At 45.9% G+C, this 20207-nt stretch overlaps 1 protein-coding gene across 2 annotated transcripts in view; it reads left to right on the plus strand.

Annotated features, from left to right (window-relative positions):
* Window positions 1–941: 941 nt before the first annotated feature.
* MYRFL (myelin regulatory factor like) overlaps window positions 942–20207 on the plus strand; it is an 872690-nt gene continuing 853424 nt past the window's right edge. Inside the window, exon 1 of one of the 2 annotated variants that reach the window (XM_085652512.1) lies at window positions 942–1354. In XM_085652512.1, the coding sequence (XP_085508638.1) occupies window positions 1303–1354 (52 nt within the window). In that variant the 5' untranslated portion in view covers window positions 942–1302. The remainder of the gene's footprint in view (window positions 1355–20207) is intronic. The other variant, XM_085652513.1, reaches the window with a different exon arrangement.

Consider the following 20207-nt stretch of genomic DNA (forward strand, 5'->3'; position numbering starts at 1 on the left):
TGCTCTTTCCACACATGAAAAGAGCAAAAAATCGCGGAGAAATAAATGATTCAATTCATATCGTCATTTTAACGCCCTGGTAATACATGCCGTTAGAATGACGCGGTTTTTGGCGCTGCCTCAGTCTTGTAAATGTGGGACAGCGTCAAAAACCAATGGGCGTTGCGGTCGAACGCCCACAGCAACACCCAATGCACGCCTCTTTGCCCGCAGAGGACTCCAGCAGAAAGGAGCATATTTAAGCCACGTTAAGTGGCTTAGCGCCACCTTGTAAATATGGGAAATGGCGCTACGCCACTGGAGTGTCAAAAAAAGTGACGCCTTGATGGCGATTGTTAGCTTGTTAATATGCCCCCCTGTTTGTCTGCCAATACTGGTGTCATCCACCAGACGACGTCAGGGCACAGACTGTAGTCTTGATAATGCGTTCGATTGTGTTCTAAAGTGGAAACTCTGTGTTTTTACAAGGCCATGGTAGATCTGATCCTGTGACAATACGTCTGATGGGCACCACAAGACCGTCGCAGAGTACCAATAATGGTAAAGGAGGATTCCTTTATCATCCTGTGTAAACAGTCTCCAGGGTGATAGCGGCGCCCCACATTAATGTGATGGGGATCCTTCCGCACGCTAGCTGCAGGGTGTGTGGTCCACTCACCAACAGGTGTGAGTATTCGTACTTGTAGCGCGTGAATACTTCTTTCACCTGGAGTTCTGGGAGCACAGTATTTGCCAGCACTCATTGGGCATTACTCATGGAGACAACAATTGTTACTTGACTAAGCGTGTCTGCTGTACTAAAGGGGTCTGACCTGATATACCAACTGCACTGGTGCAGCGCGTGGCATTGCAGAAATGCCATGCACGCTATCTCCACAGCAGAACAAAATCAAGATAAGCTCTAATGATTATATGGGCCGGTGTCTGCGCATGTCTCGTGTATTAATCACTGAGAACAAAGGTCTTTTCGGCAACAAGGAAGAGAGAGCCACCACCTTTCAGCTCCTCTGCGTCAAAGAGCATCTGTTTGTACTCGCACTTTAGGAAGCCGAAGCAAGTTACTAGGTTTTGTCTTTTTAGACATTTCTTTGCGTCGGTGTAGCTGGCCTGTGAGAGACGCGGGCTCTTTTTCAGTAGAAAGATGAGCTGAGCGGGTCTGTCGTCAGAGTGTGGGTGGGTGGTCAGCAACTTTCACGGCATGGCGCAGCGTGGACAAGATGGGCCGCGCTCTGACTGACCGCCAGGCACTGGGAACAGCTCGACGAAACTCGACCGGCTTCGCAGCGCCTGTGAGCCGCAGGGATGAACATGGATGTGGTGGGCGAAAACGAGGCCTTGCAACAGTTCTTCGAAGGTAAGATTTGACCGTTTTGAGAGGGAGTGTGGTGAACAAGTGAAATACGCACATTCTACAAAAAAAGCGACCAGTGTTAGTGATGTATTCTGCTTAAGTAGCCACCCATTCGCACCTACAGTACCAAGCATGTTCACACTTTCCATGGGAAATAGAGAGGCTTGTAAGGGCACGTTTAATTCCCTGTCCGCCGCGCGAATATCTCAATCTGTCGGTGGTATTTTAAGGGTTTTACTTTCTCATGGTTTATTTTATGGTTGTATGACCACCTGCATAGTTACCCTCTCGCAGCAATGTTTCCTACACTTCCACCCACCCGCACCAATGAGCCGCGCTGCACCATCTTCTTGGGTCTTGAACGATGCAGCAGTGCACATTCAGACAGGCAGCGGGCAACACGCTTTCAAAACAGCCGTCGATTAGTGGCACTATGCACTCCGAGTCGCAGTCAAGCGAGAAGTTGCCTAACCGGGTGAAAGGGTGCCATTTGTGCACACCCGTGATTTAACTTCTGCGGAGGCGTATCTCACCAGAGAAAAGTGGCACTACAATAAACCAACTAATGAAGATGTAAGGTATTAGCACTCTGATGCACTGTGTGTGTCCGGTTCACATTTCATTAAAAAAAGACATTCTTTAATAAATGAATTAGCAAAATCACCACCCCTTGTCCTGTACTTCATCTTTATTCTGGTCTGCATGGGGTTTAGCTGGCAGCCTGCTACCAGGCTTAGATATATCAGACAATTAAACCTTCGAACCATATCACAATTGCAGGAGCTTTTTCCACCTTAATTATTTGCATGTAAATATTAACGTGTTCAAATATGTGTTGACAGTGACATGCAACGGATTTATAGTCACTCCTACGTTTGTTATATAATGAAACCAAGATGCTGAGATAAATGTGGTTTGCCCAGTAGCACTGAGTTTTGTGTTGGTGAAGCCAAGATGGGAACCCCTGTCTTCTAATACTCCATAGACATTAACCACCACTAGTCACTATCACCAAAATCACTATGTGATCGAGCACACATGACCAAATATTGATTTGCATGGTGTCAGTCATGCAGAATATTAAGAAACTGGAAGAATAACACCCCCAAATATTTTTGTGAGAAAAGGGCTGAGACTTTTTCTTAAATGTGGTTGGCTTGGCTGTGTGAAACAGGGTTGAGCATGAAGACCCTTTGAGTAGATTCCTTTAAAAAGAATAGTTGGAGAATACCATGCCACTCTAAACTAACCACAGTGACTTCAAGTGACAGCTCGTTCTTCCGGACAGTGTATAAGGCCAACATTCGTCACCTCAGTGTGCTCTGTAGTCATCAGTAAGCCTGGGCGGAGTTCCGCCTAGTGACAAAACAACTCTGCCAAGCTATTCGGAGTTCTGTGAGTGGCAGAGAGGGTTACCATGCGTCGTTTGCACTGAATTTTCAGGCTGGGTGTTTGTCCCGCACTGTAAAATCAGCGTGAACGCCATCTTGCACAGTGCAAGAGGGTGCTGCTTCTTTCTGCCGCTCGAGTAGAAGTTCTACTCGAGCTGCAGCTTCCTCAGCGTGAACAGAAGGTTTCTCAATGCCAGCGGTAGCGATCGTCTGTGACCGCCTGCCTTGAGAAATCTCAATGGGAAGTGGTCTAGCATTGGATGTTCCTTGGTCATGCTCGCCAACTTACCGTTGACACACGTGCGAGGAAAAAATTATTTTCTGCGTTTTTTGGACTCCGCGAGCTCCGCTGAGCGCGAAAAACTCTGCAAACTCCGCGAATGGAGTAGAGTTCACCACCTAGGCTTAGTCATTCATGTATCTGAAAGAGACACGTTAGTGATGGATTCATTACCTTAGAATATCCCCAGGCGTCAGACTGGATCCAGAAAGTTTTCGTCAGCAGTACCCCTGCGCATCGGTAGGTGTCGTCGTGCGGCTCCGCGTAAGTCGCTGGTGTCGTAGTTGCCGAAATGACGTTGCTGGAGCTACTTAGACACGCCCACGCGCGCTGATGTCAGTTCTTTCTTTTTCTGCGCCAGCAAGCGCAGATCCGGAGAGAGCGGTACCCCCAGTCAATTTTTGACTGTGTTTTTTGGGACTTTTGTCTCTGTTCTTTTGAGTCTTTAACTCCTGGTGTATAGGGATGCCCGGTTTTAAGTCTTGCGAGGCTTTTCCCCCCATGATGTCGGTGACGGACCCGCACCGCGAATGTCTCTACTGCCTGGGGCGTGACCACGACCCCTCATCGTGCCCTGACTGCCGGGCCTTGGCTCCGAAAACTTTGCGGGAGCGGTCCCGAAAGTTGCTTGAGGCCCAGTAATCGGCTCAGCGCCATTCAAGGTCCCAGTCCTTTGGGAGGTCGAGGGACCAGTAGCGGAGCCACCACCATCGTTCGTCGAAGTCTTTGCACTCGGGGTCAGATAAGACAAAGCACAAGAAATCGAAGAAGCGGCATCGCTCTTCGCCTAGCCTGTCGCGCGACACGGCTGAGGGTGCGGGTGGTGCCACCCCTGTGGCTCCAGAGGAGCCTAGGCAGTTGCCGACGGTCTGCCCGCCTTTCCCGGGTCTGTCGGCGACTCCGGCTCAGCTGCAGGAGTTCTTGTCTGCTATGGACCGCCTATTTGGCCTGTCGGGCCCCGCCGGCACACCTTCGGGCCCTGCGGGCCCAACCGGGGTCCTGGCCTTCCTTTGTTGCCAGCTCCGGCCCGACGTCTTCGACGGCACCAGCCTCGACGCCGCAAACCCCCGTGAACCCATGCCTAGATCATAGCCGATGCCGGTTGAACTCATGTGGAGAAGTGTGGCTGTGGAGAAGTGTGGCTCAATGGTTAGAGCGGCAGACCCTGATGCAGAGATCTGGCCCGGGACCAGGGTTCAATTCCCGCCTCGGCGGGTCTTGGGCTCAATTTCCTCGGACCTGATATTTCTCGCCTCGACGCCTACTCTAATCATGGGTCCCACTCTGCAACTCTGGGCAATAGCTTGCCTAATCTCCACAACGGCCCCAACAGCGCTGGGGATGCCTGGCTTCACCTTGGGGGTGCCCAGGAGTGGACATTTCACAGGGAAAGCCAGGAAGGGTTCCACAGCGGTATGAGTACAAGCGCCAGGACGCCCCGTCGCTGGGGCAGCAGTGCGCTATACAAGTACAAAATTTCATACAATCTCCACCGACAAAGACACATACGGCGCCGGCTGACGCCGGCCCCGGCTTCCACGTGGATACGGTGCCGGGAGGGTGTCGACCGACGCCGCTGGGGGATTTCTATCTCTTTATCCACCCACCTTCTTTCCCACCTGCTCCGCAGGTTACGGAGGACGGGGTGGACTGGATTGCAAGTTGGAGCCGGACTGGGAAGAGGATTTGGAGGACGCAGGTGGACTGGATTTTTCTCCAGAACCTGGCGCACTGTCTCCTTCTACCGTGGCTATGGAGGAGGGTGGTACTTATTCAGAGGTGTTGTATACGGCGGCCGCGGCTCTTCACCTTGAACTCCCTACAGTGGCAGTCAGGACTTACCTCCTGACAGAAGTGCTTCGGCCAGCGTCTTCCTCTGCGAAGCCGCTGCTGACCTTCAATGTCGCACTTTCAGACGTTCTTTCGGGCACCGGGTCCAGACCCAACACAGGGGCTCCTGTGGATAGGAACGGCCCCGGGCGACCCCGTTTTCCTCTCCCAACACCCTACCCCTGAGAGCTTGGTTGCCCAAGCCTCTGCGTCCCCCAGCACATTCCCTTCCGCACCTCTGGACAGGGAATCCAAGAAACTGGAGCAATTTGGGAAGAAGATTTTCTCTTCCGCCAATTCAGTGTTGCTGTCTGTGAACACCGCATGCCTCTTGGGCCATTATTCCCACTCTGTGTGGGATATGGTGGCGCAGGTGCTGCCTCAGTGTCCGGACGAGGCCCGGACGGTGCTCTCTCAAGCTTTTGCTGAGGGGAGAGATTCAGCTAAGTTCACAATTCATTGTGGCCTTGACATCGCCGACTCGCTAGGCAGAGCGATTTCCATGACAGTGGCACTACGCCGTCACTCCTGGCTAAGGACAACTGGCTTTTCACGGAATGTCCAGAACACTCTGATGGACATGCCCTTTGATGGCACTCGCCTTTTTGGCGACTAGGCGGATAGTGCGTTGGAGCGCTTTAAGGACTCGCAATCTACCAATAAGTCCTTAGGCCTGTCGGCTACACGCACTCCCTCGGCGTCTGCCTTTCGCTCCTTTCGTGGTCAAGGGGCACCCAAACACGTTCGTTTCAAAGCCACAGGCCTACCGCAGCAACAGTCTCAGCGCAGCCGCGGACATGGGACCCGCTGAGGTGGGTCACGGGGCCAGCAGGTGGGTCAGTCCACCTCCTCCCCTGCCACCACTGCCTCCAAACCTTCCTAGTCCGGTCTTTCAGGCCCACCAAACGCCAGTGGGCAGCAGGATTCGCCATCACCTCCCCCACTGGCGCACCATCACTTCGGACAGGTGGGTTTTACAGATAGTCCAAAGGGGTTACTCCCTCCGCTTCAAGACTACCTTTCCAGCTATGCCACCTCAATACCACCGCATGTTGGGGGATCACTTGGCAGCAGGAAGTTGCGGCCCTCTTGGCCAAGGGGGCCAACGAGTGCTTTTCCAACAACAGAAGTAGGTCGTGGTTGTTGTTCCCACTACTTCTTGATTCCAAAGAAGGACAAGGGCCTGCGTCCTATCTTAGGCCTTCGGAACGTCAATTGCTTCCTCTGGAAGGAGAAGTTCAAGATGCTCACACTTGCTCAGGTCTTTTCTGCCCTGGACCCGCAAGACTGGATAGGTGTGTTGGACTTGCAGGACGCCTACTTTCATATCCCCGTCCTGCTGGCCCACCGGCGTTACTTGCGGTTCACGGTAGGCCACAAGCACTTTCAGTTCACCGTGCTCCCTTTTGGCCTTACCAGCACCCCTCGGGTGTTCACGAAAGTGATGGCGGTGGTCGCAGCTTATCTGCGCAGATCAGGGGTTTCAGTCTTCCCCTATCTCGACGACTGGTTGTTAAAGGCGGGCTTGCTCCAGGCAGTCGTCTCCCACCTCCAGACTACGGCCGACCTCCTGCATTTGCTAGGGTTCTCCATCAACGTGCCGAAGTCTCACCGGATTCCCTCTCAGAGGCTCCTCTTCATCGGAGCAGTTCTGGACACGGCGCAGTTTCGGGTTTATTCTCCCAAACAACGAGTTTGGCACATTCAGGCTATGATTCCTATCTTTAGGCCCTTGTCCTGGGTTTCGGTCAGAATGACCTTGAGGCTGCTAGGCCTCATGCCCTCCTGCATTCTGCTAACAAATCATGCCAGATGGCATATGCGGGCTCTGCAGTGGGACCTGAAGTTCCAGTGGGCGCAGCATCAGGGCAACCTGTCCGAGTATGTCCGGATCTCGGAGGGCACTGCACAACAGTTGCAGTGGTGGCTCACGAACCAGCATTGTGTCAGGGTAGATCACTCTCCCTTCCCCAACCGAAGCACACAGTGGTGGCGGATGCGTCCCTCATGGGATGGGGCGGCAACATGGGAGAGGCGGAGATCAGAGGCCTCTGGTCTCCGGCGGAGTCCAGGCTCCATATCCACCTTCTGGAGCTCCAGGCGATCCTACTTGCGCTGAAGGTATTCCTTCCCTCTGTCAAGGGGAGAGTAGTCCAGGTGCTCACAGACAACACCACCGCCATGTGGTACTGCAACAAGCAAGGCCAGGTGGGGTCGTGGACCCTATGTCAGGAGGCTCTGCGTCTCTGGACATGGCTGGAACGTCAAGGCATTTCCTTGGTGGTTCAACACTTGGCAGGTTCTTTGAATGCCAGGGTGGACAAACTCAGCCGCAGGTGCATGATGGATCAGAAATGGCATCTTCACTCGGCAGTGGCGCAAGGTCTCTTTCAACAGTGGGGAGAGCCTTGGTTAGATCTATTCGCCACCAAAGAGAACGCGCAATGTCAGCAGTTCTGCACGTTGGAATTTCCAAGGCAGCACTCGCTCGGCAATGCTTTTTATCACAAGTGGAGTTGTGGTCTGTTGTACCCCTTTCCGCTTATATCACTTCTGCCCAGAGTCCTGAAGAAGATCAGGCGCGACCGGGCCCAAGTCATTCTTGTGTCTCGAAGAGTTTGGTATCCCGAGCTACTCACTATGAGTGTGGAGCCCCCAATTCGACTGCCTCTTCATGAGGATCTTCTGTCGCAGCAGCAGGGGAAGGTCCTCGACCTGAACTTGTCCAGCCTCCACCTCCTTGCATGGAGATTGAGCAGTGACAGTTGATTCCATTAGACTTTCCTCCTGAAGTCTGTGATATTTTTCTGGCAGCCAGGCGTCCCTCCACTAAATCGGTATACACCTGCAGGTGGAACAAATTTGTGGCATGGTGCACAGCAAAGGCTGTGGATCCCCTTTCTACCCTCTTTCAGAAGTCCTTTTGTTCCTTATGTCTTTGGCCTGGCAGGGCTCTGCTCTGGGCAGTATTAAGGGCTAACTTTCTGCAATCTCGGACTTTCTCAGGCTCCCTGATCTGCCCTCTCTTTTCAAGTCCCCTGTTGTAAATAGATTTCTAAAATGCATTACTCACCTTTTCCCTCCTATTCCTTTTGTGATGCCGCAGTGGGACTTGAATCTGATTCTTACCTATTTGATGTGTGCTCCCTTTAAGCCACTTAACAATTGTCCTCTTCGTTTATTGACTTTGAAGACTGCTTTCCTGGTTGCCATCACCTCCGCTAGGCGTGTCAGTGAGCTCCAGGCTCTTTCCTATAAACCTCCTTTTCTGTCTGTTCATCCGGACAAGGTTGTGCTTCGCACTCATCCTTCCTTCTTGCCAAAGGTCGTTACTGCCTTTCACATCGGGCAAACTATCACCTTGCCAACTTTCTTTCCGCCTCCGCATCCTTCCAGAAAGGAAGAGACGCTCCACCGTCTGGACCCAAAACACGCGCTCTCATTTTACCAGAATCGCACACAACAGTTCCGGTGGATGACCAGCTCTTGGTTGGCGACGTAGGCCGTCTTGTGTATTACAGCCTGCTATTCTCTGGCTAAAAAGGAACCTCCGTTGGGGTCACGCGCCCATTCTAACAGGGCCACAGCAGCTACTACTGCACTGGGATGTGGTGTCCCCCTGCAAGACATCTGTCAGGCAGCTACGTGGGCCTCGCTGCACACTTTTACTAAGCATTATTGCCTGGACAGACAAGTCCAGAGAGATGGCTTCTTTGGCCATTCTGTTCTCCGTGACTTTCTGGTGTGATCTTGGTTTGCAGACCCACCACCGGGGTTGGTATTGCTGGGGTATCTATTCTAAGGTAAGGAATCTATCACTAACGTGTCTCTTTCAGATGCACAAGTTACTTACCTTCGGTAACGATATATCTGTAAGAGACATTAGTTTGTGATAGATTCCTTACCGCCCCACCCATCCTCCCCGTTCTGCAAACTGATTTCTAGGGTTAAAGCCATCCCTTTCAGGGTCCTAGTTTCAATGCACCAGTGGTCAGTATCTTGCATGGCTCTGCGTCCTGGCGCAGAAAGTCATGTACAGAACTGATGTCAGCACGCGTGGGCGCGTCTATGTAGCTCTAGCGACGTCATCGCTGCGACTACGACGCCAGCGACGTACGCGGAGCCGCACGACGACGCCTACCGACGCGCAGGGGTACTGCTGATGAAAACTTTCCGGATCCAGTCTGATGCCTGGGGATATTCTAAGGTAAGGAATCTATCACTAATGTCTCTTACAGATATATCGTTACCAAAGGTAAGGAACTTGTGCATTATTGCAAGATAAACGGACCAGGTGAAGGGAATGAGATGCTTGTTGGAGGGCAGTAATCCTTGTTCTATCCACAAACAAAACACTCTCATACAAGACAAGGTCTGTAGACAGACACACTCTGTCTCTCTGTTGTGTTGCTGTATTTACTCATACTAGTGTTTTCCAGTTGCATCTGTTTTCTAGTATTTGCATGTTTACACTGCAAGCAGGCAGAAATGGGGAAATCCAAGGTTGAGTTTTTTACTATCACTCAGTGCTTAATTTGTAAAATATTAAGTGCCAGGGCTCTGACCAGGAGGCCACTGCAGCTTGCACCACCCATCGCCCTTGTCATTGCTGCCAAAACAACTACAAACCATCTCTATCATATGTAAATGCGACAGTTTAGATTATTCCAGATCCCCAAAGCTAAAGGAATGGCTGGGGAGGCAGGTATTAGCAATTTTTTTATGTATATTGTTTTCCTGAACAGCTGTTATACTGCTCTTCTCTAAATTACATGAGCAGCGCCACCTTGTGGCAGACTGCCCTAAGTGTGGTGTTGACAATTAGGTGCTGGTGCCGAGCACCGGAAACCAATTAAGTGCCGGTGTTCAGCACCGGAAAGCACTGGCTCAAATTAAGCACTGCTATCCCGGATAGCCGGATGTGAGGAAATAGTACCCATGCCTAGGTATAGACTGACCTCTACTTTTAGGGCTGGCTTGACAGCACAGCACAGCTGTCCTCAGACCTTTTCTGATCGCCAGAAAAAGGGCTTTCAGAAGCAGTACTGAGAGATGCGTTTACACTTCACCCACATACTGCTCTTATCTACTATCTTTGGATTGGGCAGAAGGTATATGCTCCCACTCCAATTAAGTACTTGTTGCACCTTGTGGGAAAGCTGATGCCCGGTACAGTAGGCCTTACTTGCTTTTAGTGGAAAACCATTGATCCTAGCTAGGTCTTCCCTGGACCTGGCTTGGCAGTTCAGGCTGGACTGTTCCATCAGGAACAGGGTCAACACTGATTTGCATATGGCTAATTCTGAACTGGGGTGGCGAAGTGAGCTAAAGAACGATGATGGATTCAACCCAGATCTGTTACTAGGGGTGAGTATCTGAAAAGTTTCAGCGCTCAGTCCATCTCCTTGTGTTTGCTTGGTTTGCCCTCAGTTTGCAGGGTATGCCTAGATGTGGGTCCCTTGCTCACATTGCCAATGGATTCAAGCTAGCCTGGCTGATGAGGGGTGTTACCCCGAAACTGATCCCAGGATGCTTGTTTCTGGTCCAGAGAAGACCTGGCTTGTCAGTTCGGGCTGGACTGTCCCATCATGAACAGGGTCAAGACTGATTTACATATGGCTGGGTCGGATCTGGGGTAGGGAAGTGAGCTAAAGAACGATGATGGATTCAACCAGATCTGTGACTGGGACTGAGTGTCTGAAACGTTTCAGAGCTCTGTCCATCTTCTCCTTGTGTTTGCTTTGTTCGCCCTAAGTTGGCATGGTATGCCCAGACGTGCGTCCCTTGCTCACTTTGCCACTGAATTCAAGCTAGCCTTCCTGATGAGGGGTGTTACCCCGAAACCAATCCCAGGATGCTTCTTTCCGGTCCAGGGAAGACCTGGCTTGACTTTTCGGGCTGGACTGGTCCCGTCAGGAAAACGGTCAAAACTGCTTTGGGAATGGCTGGGTTTAAACTAGGGTGGCAAAGTGAGCCAAAGAATGATGATGGATTTAACCCAGATCTGTGACTGGGTGTGTGTCTTAAAAGTTTCAGTACTCCGTCCATCAACTCCTTGTGTTTGCTCTTTAAAGGTTACAGCAAAGGCACTAGACCTGAATTTTATTTTGTGAAAAACATATGTTAAATCCAATAGACCTTTAAAGATTATACTTATTACACTGGGTTCAATCCTGTAGACTTTATGGAACATTGTAGACTGGTATCTTCTTACATGTAATCTCTCAGACTAGCAAACAAGGCAATGGATTTCATTTTGGTTGTCACCTATTCCAAGGGGTAGATGATTTTCACTGCATGAAATCTTGCTAGACCAATTTAAGAGAGGTTGTATATTATGTTGCCAGCTGTAATTTTGTATATGTTTGTTATTGTATGCACAGTATTTTTCTCTTTGTGCATTGAACTGTCTGGCCTGACATCTTTAGTGTCTGGCAGGCTCTTGTAAGCAAAAGAAAAAAGAATCATAAAAAATACATATATGCAAATATTTAGATAGAGGGGCTTTGTGTCAGCCCACCTCAAATAGTTATCTGTTCAAGTGTCCTTCACACTCTACCTCTGCATGGGGTAATGGGGCAGCCCACTTTAGTCTTTGGCGCTGTTGCTATGTGAGGGAATGCATATTGACTGATCATATTTGCATATCTGCCTGGAAATGAATGTACTTAAGTACCTGGAGTGGTGAGCCAGTCTTTTACGTTTCCATTTTCTCCTTTTTCATTTTGGTAGTTTTCAGAGCATCCATCAGCTTTCCAAATGGTGCGTCCAACACCTTGTTTGACACTCATTTTATGTGCAGTGAGCTGCATTCCAAGTGACCACAGTGTCTGGGTTGTCATCTAAGAATGGTACTGCCCTTAGTTTACCATTGTTCTACATTTCCAAGATGGGCACCACATTTACAAGGAACATGTTAGCCATCTTGCATTAGTACAACAATTATATACTGTTCGCAGTACCATTCTAAGATGGCCGCCCATTGTGTTTTTTAACTAGCAGTCTTCTTGGAATTATATTGTGCATAGTGTATCATTATTCTAGCATTTCAAAAAAGCCCCACAGTTTTGTATTAATTGTGGCCATGTTGGAACTTTAAAACAGTAATAACCATGCTCAGTACCATTGAAAGATGGCTGTCTGGAAACATTTCTAATAATTTTGTTTTGCAAGCAAATGCCTGCCACAATTAGGCTGCAGCATTTTCCTATTTTTCTACTTTTATTCTCTTAATTTATATTGCAAACGCTGCTTAAATTTGTGTAAGTTTCCTTGGTAATAAGTGAGTGAGTGAGTGAATGCAAGTCTGAATCAGTGGGTGGATGAATGGACGCATGAGTGCACATATGATGAGCTATTGTGTGCCTAAACTCACCATCGCCTGAAATAGCACTTATAAGCCAGATCCGTTAGGAATGCCGATGCTTGTTATTTATTCTGGTAAGTCATTTTGATCATTTCTATTTTGATATGTATTAAGCCTGGATCAAATTTCATTTATGCCTTTGTAATCTTGTGTAATTTCTGGCATTTTGCATTATGATTGTTATGCAAAATGTGCAAGATTACAACATTACGCCAAGCTGTATAATTGGGAAGTAGTTCAGGTAAAAATCGTATTCTGGGAGCTATCTGAGCAAATTGAACACAAGTTGCTGTTGTACCCATCACAAGCAATTTTTTGCTGTTTTTTTTTTAAAGTACTGCCTTCACTAGTGCAAATATGTAATCACAAAGGTTTCCTTTGGACAACACTATGCAACCAACCATATATATTGTCTGAACAGAGTCTTCAACTTTGTCACTCAATCACATCCATTGCATTCAGAATGGGAGAATATATCTGTATACTCAAGGCTACTATTAAGTGTAAGACTAATGACAGAAGGTTAAAATTATTGTATTGATCATAAAACACACAAATCTACATAATTAATGACACTGTGTCATAAGATCTAAAAAACAGGACAAATTCCATAAATTTCATTCAGAAAACACAATACAAAATATAAGACAACATAAATTTAAAATATGAGCGAGAGTACAGAAAATAGACCGAAGACTTTGTCTTAAACTGATCACATCCGAAATACTTGTTTCTCAAAAACTGAGACTGGGTGCTGTACTCTATTAGCACTTGAAGGTCTCAGTGATAATACAGATTGTGTTCCTAGCAAATCAGGCGTCGACGCGTTTCGATGGAAGAATTATAATACCATCTTTATCAAGACCAACGTGTTATGACTCTCTCAAACTGATAAAAACAGGAACAATCAAATACATGATCAAGCCTGACAACGCCCCTCCCACTAATGTAGACACCCTGGGGTCAAAAAACTTCTTGCAGCGATCCTATGATGATATGGATTTGCTGGCGGGCGGACTTCACGAGAAATATTAGTTATGTTAAAATATATGCAGTAATGACCTTCCTGTTATTGGGTATAAAGGTGCAACACAGGCTAATCTTCAAAACCCTGCAAAACACTGTCCTCCTTCATGCGGGGTATATCTAACGCCAAATGTTTTCTCATTATCATTGCATTTAGTTAAGAATTAATCTGTGTTAAGGCACTGGCCATGTTAGAAGCAAGCCGATCCGTAGGGTAGACAACAGTCTAATTTTCACATCACTCATAGCCACACCTATAGATCGTATCATAGCTCCTAATATATTTCATAATATCTGCCCAAAACCAGGCTTCACTCTTTTCAAACCAACAGCATCATTCAGTCCACGCCACGGTAAACTCTAGTTAACACTAAAGCAAGATAGCAAGAACCAGGCAGGTTTAAATAAGGAGTCTTACCACACACATTGTAAATCCCTCTCAGAATTGGTCCTTCACCAACCAAGAAATCACTACTAACACATATCTTCTTTCACATTCACTCTCACCTACATATTCAATTGACCTGACTCCTGTAGGTTCATGAGGCACAATACACAGCTCACTCTTTTTCTCATGCTCCTGTTCTTAATCTTAAACGCAAATTCAAAAATCGAAATTCTTTTTCAGCCTTAACTTGTTCTCTTGACTTCTCATCTTTCAAATCACTCACAATTTTCCCTCTTCTCTCATTATATTCCCTACACATACTCCTGTTTAGTTTTATTAGTATAATGGTTAGTTTGTGCAACTGTATTCAGAAATTTCAAATCTGTAGCATCTTCTGAAGCAGGAAGGTTTCCCAGTAAAAAGTTGAAATCCGACAGATAAGGTGATTAAAACACATGTTTATTGAAAATACTACAAACACAATACAAGCTGAACTATAGGACATTGGAAGATGTTGGTAGTGTGCTCCTTCACCTGCAGAAGAAGGGAGAAAAGTATACACAAAAACAATCCTTGACCCCCATAATATCCTTACACTCACCCACCATTTTAGTACAGATTTTATCATGAAAAAATAATTAAGCTCTTCACATTTATTATTGTGTTAGATCCAACATCATGATGTACTGTAGTTAATTTAACTTCTGCTGAGGCGTATCTCACCAGAGAAAAGTGGCACAACAATAAACCAACTAAGACTATTAATGTCAATAATTAATGAGAAGAGCAATAATTCTGCAGCATTTGCTACATGCCAACAATAATATAACTTTTCTTCCTCTTTCCTTTAAAAGTAATAATCAAAAATTCAAAAACAAAATTAACTTTAAAAAGCTTTTTTTGTTATTTTTTTTAGCAGCTCTCTTGGTGCAGTTCATACAGTTCATATTCTTGAAACTCTTTTCTTCTTCTGGATTCTTTTGAAAAGTTTAAACTGATTTAACCACTGACAGTCTTTTCTCGCTACGTTCTAGGTGGCTCTTCTTCTAGTTCAGTTTCAAAAGTGAATTACCAACTGTTTATTGGACTGCAGATCTCTGTATGTGATTATTTTTCTTCTTCGTCAGACACAGAAGCTAGATACACCAATTCAGTTTAAACATACTTTCTGTTTGGAATTCTCATCTTGCTGGTCTTTTAGCAACTGGTCACTCACTTTCACTGTTCTCTGAATCAATTCCAATCACTTTAGGATCTTCTTTGATTTTAGTCTTTCATTCTGCCAGTGCTTTTTTTACAGGTTCTCTTTACTATCTTTGGTGTCTCGACTCTTGCATCTTTACTTGTGACTACTGCTTAATCTTCTCCACTCACTGATGAACCTTTAGTTTGATCAGTCAGTCAGAAAACACTTTATTCGATTATTTAAAATCATAAAAGTACAGATTTCATCCAATAATAAAAAAGACAAACAAAGTCATGAGATATACCAACAATATTAACATCATATCCACAAAGTTAAAAATGTCATTCCTAAAAACAAACATTAAAAGGTCACTCAAGAATTGCACACATTAGGAAGAACCTTTAGTTTGATCATCATCAGCAACTTGTGTTACTGTGAACTGCTTCCTACCTTTGTGGCTTCTCGAGACTCCAATTTTCATTTGGAGTCTTTCACTGGTTGGATCCAAGACTATTTCTTCTTGCTGCCACTCGTAACTTTGCAACAGCTCCTTGCTCTAACACTCGATTTGAAACTTACCACTCCTACTGGTGCCTTCACCTAGATCTTCACCCTCTTCAGCTGCAACTTCTCCAACTTCGCCAGTTGCAAAATATCTTCATCCCCCTCTTGATCCACACTGCAAACTCAAGCTTCACTATTGATTCAGGGGTTGTTGTCACCACTTCTTTATTCAACGCTTACACTTTTCTTATGTGAGCAGCGTGGATCCACTGCTGGACTGTGGCACACTTCACAGCAGTGTTGGTCACAATTATGACTTTAAACGGGCCTCTCCAGTGCTCTTCTAAACAATTCTTGCGGCCACGCTTCTTTATAAGAACCCAATCTTTAGGGCTCAGAGGGGTATTTCTTTTGTCGATGGTGTTGCCAAATTCATCTCATGAGAAACAGATTTCATTACACCATCCAGACCTTTGCAGTAACCTCGAATGATGTCATCAGTTATTAAATCAAATCTTGGTGAAGGAATTTTAGAAAATCTCCTTGCCCATAAGCACTCCTGAGAGATCAGTCTTTTCATCTGGGGTGCTTCTAATACTTCTCGGGACAAGAGGAAGTACGTCAGGCCATTTCAGACTAGTCGATGTGCATACTTTGGGCAGTTTATTTTGGATAGTGCCATTCATCATCTCCACAATAACAGATGCTTGAGAAAAATAACAACAATGGAACATTTCACCAATCTGGAGAGCTTTACAAATCAACTTCAATATTTCTTTGTTAAAATGGGAGCCACAATTTGTCTCAGTGGGGGCCGCCTGGTCAAAACGGGACATTAATTTCCTCGTCAAAAGCTTGGCAACTGTCATGCTATCTGATCTCCTGGTGGGGTAGGCCTCAACCTATTTAAAGAATAATCAGTCAATCATGATAATGTACTTCAGTTCGTTGTAAACTAGCATCTCAATGAAATCTGCTTGAAGTCTTGTGAATGGTTCTTCTGATTTGCTAGTATGGTTCATAAGGACAATCGTCTTTTTCCCTGATTATTTCGCTGACCAACTAAACACCTCTGACACAAATCCTCTGCAATACTTCTGAATTATGAATTTGAACAGTACTTATTGAACAATCAGGTCATGGATTCTCTCCCTGCATGTAACGTATTATGCAAATACCTAGCCATGGAATTTAACATTGAATCATTGCACATTAAATTTATATTTATACTCAGGAGTGATCCAGACACATTGACAACATTTTTGAAACCATTTACTATCTTTTTGGGCATCCTCTCTTGGTCTTCCTCCTGGAAGTCCCTCAGTTCACTCAAAGAAGTCTGTATTGGAATCAACAAGAAACATTACATTTTCTATACCTTCTGCAGGAATCTTATTTGACTCATTCTGTTCAGGCTCTTGAATTGTTATTTGCTCATTTGATTTCACAGTTTTATTCTCAGGTGTACAATATCTCGCCACCTGGTCTGCATTTCTATTTTCAAATCTAACCATATCTCTTCCAGTCTTATAGGCAGCACACAGCCACCGCAGTTTCTTTTGGCTGTTGTATTTCTTCCAACAAATTAAGTATGTAGGAACTATAGCTTATGGGAGTCCCCCGAGGATGCTATAAAACCTCTTTGTCACCATAACTGTCCAAAGTCATGGACCACTCCAAAACCATATTTGCTGTCTGTATAGATCATTGCATTCAAAAGTTCTGCAAGGCAATAAGCTCTGGTCAGTGCAATCAACTCTGCCACTTCAGCTGAAATTACATTCCGCATTTATGATGCTTCAAGAACTTCAGAAATGGAACAAACTGTATATGCAGCCTTCAGTGCTCTGCAATGATGTGTCAGACAAAAACACCCACAAACAGAATTAGCACAGCCAATTCGATGGGAATTTCTTTTAATATCTGGTCTTGGTTTGGTAAATACCTCTGTGACACTGTTGGAGTCATGCTCTGGTTCATCATCTTCATCATCAACATTATCATTCCTGTATTTATCTTCATTATTTCCTGAAATAGGAAGCAGTGTTGCAGGATTTCGAAAATGATACCATTTAATAGAGATATTCTCAGCTGCCAGTATGACTTGTTAAAACTCCAGTTTGTAGTTAGGCATTCTAACGATGGGTGGAGTGGCGGCTAGGGACATTTGAAAGTGGTGCAGCATAAAAGTTAGGGATTACTTTTATGTAGCGAGCAAGCACTGCATTTTCATTTACTTTTGCCTTGTTATTATTCTAAAGACAGTGTACCCTCATAATGAGGGTCCCATTACACCCATTTGCAAAGAATCACGATTACAACAGGAATACGTGACCACTGCCCAGTGCTCACTGCAGAGAGGCCAAGGATTGAATGGCCATATATTCTGAACACATTTTTGAAGGACTGGCAGACACTGTGAGAAAATCGCTGTGCCTTCAGGCTCCGCTCCAAAGCTCTCAATTGCGACATAAACATGTAGCGCTGCTGGTGCAACTTGGTTCAAAGGATGGGTGAGCAGGAATGAGAACCTGCTTGGATGTGTTGTGGGATCTTGAGTGAACTGATTTATAAGGCCACATTGCACCTTTAATCTTGCCACTCTATTGGAGCGCTTTCCATGAACACCAGTTACATTACACAAGAACACATTCAGTTTTGGTTTCTGCACGAGGATCAAATACAATTCCACATTTCATCAAGTGATTACATATAATTAAATAAAGTAAGTCTGTTTGGACGTCATTAGGAGCTGAGCATTTGCTACAGCAGGATGGGCACAAATCCCCCATTCCTAATTAAAGAATGACCGCAATCTTCTGAAAATAAGCCACTTCCCTCCTGAGGGAGATTCACTCACCGAGTGGAAGTAAAATAACAGCTACGGAATCTAACGGCACCGACCTGTGCATGTTTCTTTACTCTCTCTTGGTTTCTTTGCTGTTGCACAGAAGTTCGACGTAGTTTTAATTCGCCTAGGTGACTTATTTTTTTGTTGGTAGCATATCTGAACAAATCTGCAATATCAATTCTGTAATCACCAACAACGCAAATCATGTAATGAAGCTGGCACCGTCCCCTTCACTGTTTGTAGGGCGTGCTGCTGACGTGCATGTGCTCTTGAACAGTGTGCATGTAGAAAGTTAACACGACCTATTCAGTATTTGAGCACAAAACGCCTTAATGCAGTTTTGTTTTAAGCCCTGTATGCCATCATCATACACTACTCATGATGAGTACCCAAAGCGCACATAAACTTGAACTTAAACAGGCGTTTTTACAGGGAAACAATGAGAGTGGTCAGTGGTATGTAGCTATTAAAGAGGCATTTAACTGTGCATTCATTGCCTAGGCAAGGGGAGAGTAAATGATTGTTGCACAGGATCTGGGGTAATTGAGCCAACGCCGTGACTCGAACCTGATCGAGGGGCACCGAACAGACAGACAGACGCACCGCCTGCCTCATTTGCCAGAAGTTCTTTCTCATGACAAGGACATTTGTGCCCGGCTCAAGGAGGCAGAAGGGGCTCACCTCTATCTCCACATATGTACAAAGGCCATTTCCCTGCCTCGCCTCACACGCCCTCCCAGACCAATAGTGCCTCAGAGCCCTTCATTAAACGGAAAGGCGAGACCTCGCCGTAGTCCGTCTGTCAGATGGAATGTGACTCACGGTGGATTAGGGTGGCCAGCTCCGCAGAGTATGACCATCATCTGACAAAACTCCCAAGTAAATTTCCCAGTTCTACTGTCAGCAGCCCTGGAGTGGCGGTTCCCTCCCTCTTTCCTCACGACCATTCTTTGAAGGAGACTCCCAGCTGCAGCTCTTACTAGGTTGGTTATTGATATTATCTGACACCTCTGTCTCAATTTGATCAGGTGTTCCAAGACCAGCCAACTTATGAGCCAAGAGCCTGATCCAGTTTCATAGGTGACTGACTTTCCTTACAACAACCAATCTTGGAGATGCTCTCATGCTATTTATAATAGCAATCAGTCTGAGAACAGCGCCAGGAATGGTTGGAGCGGGCTAACTCAGCACTCCTTTTAGGTGCCTGTGTCTGCAATCCGACTGACTGTTTAAATAGCTTGGAATGGTAAGGTCTGAAGTGCACATGTTAGGCTGCCTGTCGCAAGACAGCTGGCCAATTCAACATGTGCACCTTAAGCTTTAGGTGACTCATCCCTGCTGCCGACCAGAAGGAATGTCAAGTGAAATCCTTCACCTCTGGAAGGGTAAACTCCTTAAAGCACCCCGTTGAGAAGAAATTCGCTTTAAACATTAACCATTCAATTCAACTTATTTCACTTTGGTTCATTAATCTTCATATTCCAATAGTGAAATTTCCATCAAATTCTTGTAAATACTGTCATAAATGCATTTAGATGTTTTGGCATTGAACGCAATCATTGTATTTGTTCATAGGGGTAACAAACAAAATTCACCGATGCATTTCGGGTCCAGCCCTTCTTCACGGGGTTTGCCCTATAACAAAATAAAGAAATATGCCCATTGAACCTGGGTCCATATGCGTGTATCTGGTAACAACTTATAAAATAGTAGCAACCGTAAAGAGTAGTAAGAATAAGTTCCTTGTTCCAAATAGCCCACATTGCTTGAAAAAGTGGCGAGAAGCACGTGTGCTCGTGTGAATTGATTAGCGTATATACATACGTGCAGTACTACCACGTGTATTCTAAGAGACACCAACATAACCATGCGTCGATGCATAAAAGGTGACTAATGGACATGAATTACAAAGTGCTCAAGGAACCGGTGAGAAGTCCAACGCAGTGAATCCGAACTCGTAAACGTGAATGCCGATATTTGTAAAACTAAAGCCGTGAAACGTTAGTGAACTTGCTTGTGCTCAAATGGAAAATA

This window comes from Triturus cristatus, chromosome 4_1 (assembly GCF_964204655.1).
Source record: "Triturus cristatus chromosome 4_1, aTriCri1.1, whole genome shotgun sequence".
NCBI classification, from domain to species: domain Eukaryota; kingdom Metazoa; phylum Chordata; class Amphibia; order Caudata; family Salamandridae; genus Triturus; species Triturus cristatus.